Raw genomic sequence first — 8,950 nt, 5'->3', positions numbered from 1 at the left:
GTTCAGTTATTTCATTGCCACTAACAATATCAATAAGAAAGTGAATATGTTTAACAGAGGTATTTACATTTGGTCTTTAACTCAAGGTGAGGCTAGCTTCATCCTCATTGGAATTTTCATCATCTTCTTATTTCTCTAACCTAGAAGATATCTTGATTGCCCTTTTTTCTTTTCTTCTCAAACTTATGAGCTACTCTTGACAAAAGGAAGCAAACTAGAGACATTGTTTGACCAGAGTGGTACATCCTTAGATGCTCTTGAATTATCTATTTGTTATCTTCCTTAAAAATTGGAACCTACGAATCTCCAACCAAAAAATAAGTGTCTTGAGTTCCACTAGATTGTCTTGAGATTCGTTTGACTTTATTTATTGGTTTTATAAAACCATTGGTAGCAATGAGTCGCATTTTAATAACATTTTGGATATTGAACATTGGTGAAGAGAAGAATAGCAAGTGTTCATCTTTAACAACTCTCCTTACTTTCTTTAGAGCCTTAATGGGATGTGTTCTCACAAGCACAACTATGATGAGCTTCAAGTAGGGAATTGTCTTGATTAGGAGTTGATGATGCAAGACCTTATATGCTTAAGTATCAAGTGTTGCAAATTAGTATGCATCTTCTGGGAGATATTCAACATCAATCCCTAGTGTTGTTTGTCGATGTCATCAATAGAGCCACCTTTTGGTAACACACATCTAATCATAATCTTAAATGAATTGACTTGGAGTTAATATTGTGATATTCAAAAAGTTTTTTGATGATTGTACAAGACCTCATTCTTGATTCATATCCATTTTTATTTTTCGTGCCATCATCAAGACATTGGGTGACAGCAACAACGGTTTGTTGATCAACTTTGATAGGAAGCTCTAAAACCATACTTGAGACTTCTCCATCTTTGTTCACATCAGCAAACCTCCAAAACTCTTTAACTAGAGTATCTACAGCATATGACTGGTCTAGGTTAAAGTACTCAGTCCATCCAATATTAGCTTTCATCTTCCAATTGATCTTCAATTTATATATAATGAGAGGTTGTGAATATTGAATTTAGACCAAATATAGTTGTTGGTCGTTCTTGCCAATTGTCAATTGCTTTATTTGAAACAATCTTCTTGTTTGCACTTCTGTCAAGAACGTTCTTCTTCAAACAAAATGTTTCGCCTTGAGCCTTGAAGAAAACATGACCGATAATGATTAGATGATCACCATTATGGTTGTTGAAACAATATTGATTCTAAGGCATGTGCAGTTGTCACATCAATAGTTCCAATTAAGTGTACTTTAGTCCTTTTTATATTGGCCTCCATGTCATCAATATAGAGATCAATGTGCATAATATTTTGCAATGTTGTTTTAGTAAGTGGACCTTCCACATTTGTCTTTTAAATGCTCTTTAATATTTTAGTGCTCCATGTTATTTTATTTGATACATCTATTCAACCACGATAACTTTGATGTATTTTTTTTATTTAATATATTTTGTTTAATTTTATTAATATAATTTAGTTTATTTTATTTATTAATTTAGCGTTTCTTCCTTTATTAAAAATAAAAAATAAGGCAACACATGGTCGCATCTCCAGGATGCAACCTCCTATAGAAGAAAAAAATTATTTTAGGTGGTCACATCCCCATCTCTGCTTTGCGACCTCTTGAAGGTAAAAACAAATATAACATTTTTATATATAAATTTCAATATATAGTATATTAAAAAGTTGATTTCAAAAAATATATATAATGATAAAAAAAATGAGCTTTAATTTGTTCATATTGTGTTAGCTCAATAATAAGAGTTTAACACTCTAATTAGAGTTGGTATAATTTAAGGTAATTCATGACATAACATTTATTGTAGTTGAGTTTATTATGTTGATATTAATATTGAGACTCTGAATATCGTTGTCACTAAGATTTGACTTGTATCATAAATAAAAATATTTCTAATCCTTTTTAATCACAATTATAATGCAATATGGATAGCTATTAACATGAAGGAGAAGTTGAATAAATTAAATAATATTTCATCTTTATTCCATCAATAATATCGAAGATATAAAAATTGTGAAAGATAAAGAATCCCTTTTTATATCAACATCTAAAAAAGAAAAGAAAAAAAAACCAACTAAACTCTAACAAAATTCATAATCAAAGATAATTAATTCTCAAATAACAAGGGTAGTTGGTCAAAACTAAAACTACTAAATAACTAATCTAAAATTTATTGGTATTGATTTTTTCCTTTTTATGATTGGGACCAAATGGAGTACGAAATTAAGACCTACACATTAACTACATAAGCATCAAACTTAATTTCAAGATTTCCTAGATATCAAAATAACGGTTAGATTTGTAAATACTATTTGTCTGAGTATTTTACTTTTAGTTTTCAATAAATTTTAATTTCTTTTTTAAAATTATACCATATAATTAATTTTTTTATTTAATATTTTCTTACTTTATATTTATGATAATTAAAATACGTCAATAACTAATAAAAATAATTTAATAATGATTTAATTTAAATGCATTAATAATGGAAATATATTCGTCGTTTCATTATCCATTCTTCATCTTTCTCTTAGCTTCCTTGCCATATTTTTCCCATTCTTCTCTTTTATCATTTTGCAATTCATTTCTTCGCTTGCAAATCTAAGCCCATTGATTTTATTCTCTTCAACACACAACTACCATCACACCTTCTTGTCATTGAAAACTTCTTTTTTTTTTTTTCTTCTTTTTTTTCTGGATCCAATATTGTCATTCACTTCTCCCATTCATAGCATACAAGAAAATTGGCATGGAAGTTAGATTTCTTGTACCTTATTCCTCCCTCATCTTTATTCTTCTTTGTGAAGTGGTCAGACTTGTAAAACCGGCTAAAACGTCGGTTTAGGATTTAGGGTTGAGCTCTTCCTATGAAAAATTTAAGTTCTTTTTTCTTTTTCATTTATACGAGAGGCGATTTAAAATTATTTTTTGGATCGAAATCATCCCTTCAAGTCGTTTTTATTTTTATCTAAACAAGTGCTTTTACATACATTAAATTTTTCTTTTGTATATTTTGTAATTTTGTTGTTTGAGTGTCACATTATTTTGTTTGTCATTTTAGCGCAATGTTGTTTGGCTTTCTCGTATTATTGTAATGTTCATTTGATCCAAATTAACATAGTAGTTTTGATCTATTACAAATATTAATTAGTGACTATGACGTCATCCACGTTATAGATCCGAAATTATAGATATTCCAAGAACGTGAAAATTTTGTAATATTAGTAGGCATATTTTTATTTAGTGCTGTTACGAGAGTTCATTTACATATTCATTTTTTTAGCAACTTTGAATTTATGTTGTATTGATGCATTCTACCAAATTGAATGGATATCATTTTTTTTATTAAAAAAAATTATTTTTCATAAGCATATTTTAATCTATTTTTACATATAATTTAGTTAGGATTGGCAATGAACCGAATCAACTCGAAAATGGTTCGAGATTCGATTTTATAATTAGCTTGTTGAAGTTGGTACATGAATATAATGAGTTGAACTTGCGTTGAAAACTAAAAATACATACAACTCCATTGTTCATAGAAAAAGCAAATTTTGACTCTAACATATTATAAAAATTGTTAACAAATTAAGGTGAGATATTACATTTATTGCTTAAATCAACTACTTTTTATGATAATATTTTTAGTTATAAATATTATTTTGAGATAAATTTAGTGTCATTTAAAAATTACAAATCATGTATATAATTCTTATTTATACTATGAAGGTAAATACAATTATTTTAAATATTATATTATTTCTCAAAGTTTGTTATTTAGTTATGTTCAACACTTAAAAATTTCACATTCAAGAAACTCTCTTCAAATTCACTATATATTAAAGTCTCACGTTGAAAAATATACTTATTTACACTATCTTCTTCTCCTATATAAGAAGTGCACTACCAACAAATGAAATAATCAAGTGTAATAATAAAATTGATTTTTGAACCTAATTTATATATATATATATATATATATATATATATATATATAGCCTTTAGTTAATTTTTTATTGATTTTGATTAATATTTTAACCGAAAGTTGAAAGAACGCAGTTGTTCTTTTAAGTTTTTTTTTGTTTTTTGGTTCATTTGATCTGATCTAGTGAACTGAACTAAATTGTTCATGAACTTGAGTTGAGTCGAGTTCGAGTTAAAAAAAAAATTTGGTGCAAACTTGAGTTGAATTTCGAGTTAAACTAATTCTTATCGAGTCGAGTTGAATTCAAATTTGATTCATTTTCAACCGTAAATTTAGTAGAGTGGAGTAATTACATATAGTAAACTAAACGTTTTACATGTCTATTCGTTACGGCTCTTCTTCAGTTTTCAATGTGTTACAGAGTCATATCTCATTGTATTATACTATTTTCTATTTTAGCAAAAAAAAACTGTTTTATTTTTTTAGGAAAAAATACTATTTTCTTATTTTTATGACTTTTGATTTATGAGTAAAGACATTGCCTTTTAGAAAACACTGCCTTTTAGAAAATGACTTTTACGTTCTATATTTGAAGTGGCTTTTGATATTCCTAATAACATTATATAGTTTAACATTTTATATTTTTTGGTGCAAAAATTTTATTTGGCCGTTTTTGTTTTATAAATATTTAAGTAAAGATCATAAGGCTGGGATATAGAAGTTAGCAATTAGTTAATACAAGAATAGAAGTAAAATTAAAATGTAAGTTGTTAATTAGTTTATAATATTATCATATGAGGTAAATATTTTTGATTAATTAACAAAAATAAAATCTTTAGTACTAACTAAAAAAAATGCACAAATAGAAATACTTTAACTTGCTTTCTTTGATGCTTTTTCAGTGTGTAGTATTTCCTAGAACATAATGAATGCTTTAGTATTCTTCATTTTAGCACTATATTCAGTTTTTTCAATATCAATTATTGAAGCAAGTAAAATCGAAAGTGGTTTTAGCATTGATCTTATTCACCGTGATTCTGCTATGTCACCCTATTACAATCCCTCAATGTCCACATTAGATCTATTAAAAAATGCAGATTCACGTTCAAGTAGTAGACTTAAGAGATTTTCACTTTCTCTGTTGTCAAATGAAAATGAATCACCCGAATCATTTATAATTCCAAATAATGGTGATTTTCTGATTAGAATTTATATTGGCACCCCCCCGGTTGAAAGATTTGCTATTGTTGACACAGGGAGTGATCTTACATGGGTACAATGTTCTCCATGTGCGAGTTGTTTCCATCAAGACACTCCATTATATGTTAGCAGCAAGTCTTCAACTTTCACAAAAGTGCCATGTCATTCACAATCTTGCACACTACTTCCACCAAATCAACACGCATGTGGAAAATCACAACAATGTTTATACTCATTATTTTATGGTGACAAATCATTCACTCTTGGTGAATTGGTTTTTGATTCCATTAGTTTTGGTTCTAATGTTACAATTCCTAAGTCTATGTTTGGATGTGGATATTACAATAATTTCACAGCTGATACTAGTGGTAAACCAGTAGGAATTGTTGGTCTAGGAGCAGGGCCATTGTCACTAATTTCACAACTTGGTGATTCTATTGGTAGGAAATTCTCCTATTGTTTACTTCCTTTTAATTCAAAATCAGCTAGTAAATTGAAATTTGGGAATCAAGCTATTATAAAAGGTGACAGTGTTGTGTCTACTCCTCTCCTAATGAACTCTTCTCAACATTTTCTTTACCAACTCAATCTTCAGGGCATAACTATCGGACAAAACACACTTCAAACCGGTCGAACCGATGGTAACATTGTCATTGATTCAGGGACAACATTGACACTTCTTGAACAACCATTTTTTGATAATTTTCTAACTTCCATGAAACAAACAATTGGGATTGAGTCAGTGCAAAATGTTCCAAAACCGTTCCACTATTGTTTTCCTTCTCAACCAAATTTCAAATTTCCTTCTACGATCTTGCATTTTAATGGAGCTAACATTACCTTGACTCCTTTGAACTTGTTTTTATTGGTTGAAAACTACTTGCTGTGCTTGACAGTAGTACCATCCCATATCCAAGGTTTTTCCATCCTTGGAAATTTAGCGCATGTTAATTTTCAAGTGGAATATGATCTTGAACGGAAAATATTGTCTTTTGCTGCTAGTGATTGTACTGATCTTAACTTATCCTAAACCCTTAAAGCTATATATGCTTAATTAGTTTCTATTTACTTTTTAATTACTGAACTTATATGTCGGTTCTACTTTGTTAATTATGTTTCTGTAATAGTGCACTTTTATGTTTTCTTTAAATGACTTCATGTGTTTGTATACCAACTCGTGTTTCAATCCTCGTGAAACATAAATAATCAACAATCATCTTCACTTGCATTAATATATAAATGTTACATTCAATATAAATTTCGAGATACATTCAAAATGTTAAAAAATAAAAAATAAAAAACCATCCAAATGTATAATAGTAGCTAGGGGTGGAAATAGGTCAGGCTTTGAAAGGTCTAAGTCTGGCCTACGATTAATTTTATTGGCTTAAATCTGGCCTACGGCTTATCATAAATTTTTTTTTTCCGGTCTCGTCTAGCCTGAAAGCCTATTTAAAAGTCTTATTCACATTAAAACATTTAAATGTTCTACTCGATGCTCTCCACATTCCAATATCAATATACATATCTGTATATATTAAACAAACAATAATTTTTCTAACAAAATAATTTTAAAAAAAATCTGAAACAAACATCCTTTAAATCCTAAAATATAATTTTTGATTTCAAAAAATAGATTTTTTTTTTTGAAACAAACGCACCCATTATTACCTCTCAAACAAATATGGAACGACTAATGAGTGATTGACTAATTAAATGACTACCAAATATGGAACAACTACCAAATATGGAACGGCTACCGAATATAGAATGATTACTGAGTGATTGCCTAATTGATAGAATTTAAAACAGGAAATATTATTATTGACATAATAATAAAAAATAATATTAATAAATAATAAAATATATATAGATCGGTATGTCAGACCTAATGGGCTTTTTTATAAGTCTGAACCTGACCTATTTAAATAAAATTGCTTTAAAAATAGTCTAAGGCCAGACCTATTCCCATCCTTAATAGTAGCTAATATCCTCATCTTATTTATTTATTGGTAAGAAGTTGACTCACATTCTATAAAGTTGTATGTTCAACTTTTGTTGTCGATGAGATGATGAATTAGGTTGGTGATAAGTACATTTGTCGGTCTGGTCTGACCTTTTTAAAAGTATGGTCTGACCTGAAAACCTATTTAAAAATCTTATTTGCATTAAAACATTTAAATGTTATATTTTATATTTTTTAAATAGACTAAACTCTGCCGTTATATAAAAGGGGAAACTAATAAAATTATAATCAAATCTAATAAAATAATAACTAACACATTGCAACAAACTTCCAAGGAAACAAAAAAATAAAATGCATCCATAATTAGTCGCTATACACATATCTAATTACATCTTCTTTCTATACCAATTTTCATGATGATCTACCCGTAATACATAATTCTCTCCACATACTAATACAAATGTACATAGTTATATATATTAAACAAAAAATGATTTTTCTAACAAAATGATTTTTAAAAAATCTTAAACAAACACCATTTAACCTCTAAAATATGTTTTTTAATTTCAAAGAATAGATTTTTTTTTTCCTGAAACAAATGCACCCATTGTTATCTCTCAAACAAATCTAGAACAACTACTGAGTGATTGCCTAATTGAACGGCTACCGAATATGGAACAACTAATGAGTGATTGTCTAATTGATAGACTTTAAAATAGGAATAATATTATTAATAAATAATAATAATAATAATAAATAAATAAATAACATTAATAAATAATAAAATATATATAGGTCGGTCTGTTAGGCCTAATAGGATTTTTTATAAGCCTGAGTCTGACCTATTTAAATAAATAAGCTTTAAAAAATAGTCTGAGTCTAGCCTTTTTATTAAATAGGTCAGACCAGACCAGACTATAAGTAGGTCAGGCCATAGGCCTCTGGTGGACGGTCTAGCATATTCCCATCCATATGAACGAGTTAAAGTTTAATACAATTGTAACAATCATAAGGAAGGGGGATAAAAGGAGTGATTGCCTAATTGAACGGCTACCGAATATGGAACAACTAATGAGTGATTGTCTAATTGATAGACTTTAAAATAGGAATAATATTATTAATAAATAATAATAATAATAATAAATAAATAAATAACATTAATAAATAATAAAATATATATAGGTCGGTCTGTTAGGCCTAATAGGATTTTTTATAAGCATGAGTCTGACCTATTTAAATAAATAAGCTTTAAAAAATAGTCTGAGCCTAGCCTTTTTATTAAATAGGTCAGACCAGACCAGACTATAAGTAGGTCAGGCCATAGGCCTCTGGTGGACGGTCTAGCATATTCCCATCCATATGAACGAGTTAAAGTTTAATACAATTGTAACAATCATAAGGAAGGGGGATAAAAGGGGTTAGGTCTAAGGGTATATAGGCATTAGGTTCATATATAGGTTGAGTGGAGTCAGAAGCAAATGAGTCCTCTGAGGATGATTTTGAGACTAAATCATTTATAGCTTGTGTTGCTATCACATTTTTTGTGATACGATCCACAAACATAGGTGAATAAGGGTTAGAAGTAGGTGTGAAAGGGATAGGTGAGGTTGGACTGGTTGTTTCGGTAAGTATTTATGGAGGGTTAGAGTGGGAAGACGATGGAGTTGAGGTGGGAAATTCAAAATTGAGAGGGTATGGATTTGATTTACACCTAATAGCTACAAGATTTTAAACTAGGGTTGAGGTGTATGTATCTAAATCAAAGCTAGAGTACATAGTAAAGGTTTAAGGGTGAGATTTTTTAG

General features: G+C 28.8%; 1 protein-coding gene across 1 annotated transcript; it reads left to right on the top strand.

Moving 5' to 3' along the window:
* The first annotated feature begins 4,681 nt into the window (after positions 1 to 4,681).
* Positions 4,682 to 6,353, top strand: LOC101508502 (aspartic proteinase CDR1-like). The gene has a single exon (XM_004488801.4). The coding sequence runs from the start codon at positions 4,905 to 4,907 to the stop codon at positions 6,207 to 6,209; it is 1,305 nt and encodes a 434-aa protein (XP_004488858.1). The 5' UTR covers positions 4,682 to 4,904; the 3' UTR covers positions 6,210 to 6,353.
* Positions 6,354 to 8,950: the final 2,597 nt, after the last annotated feature.

This window comes from Cicer arietinum, chromosome 1, assembly GCF_000331145.2.
Source record: "Cicer arietinum cultivar CDC Frontier isolate Library 1 chromosome 1, Cicar.CDCFrontier_v2.0, whole genome shotgun sequence".
Lineage (NCBI taxonomy): Eukaryota > Viridiplantae > Streptophyta > Magnoliopsida > Fabales > Fabaceae > Cicer > Cicer arietinum.
The sequence above is the reverse complement of the archived record's forward strand: the minus strand, read 5'-3'. Positions and strand labels throughout refer to the sequence as shown.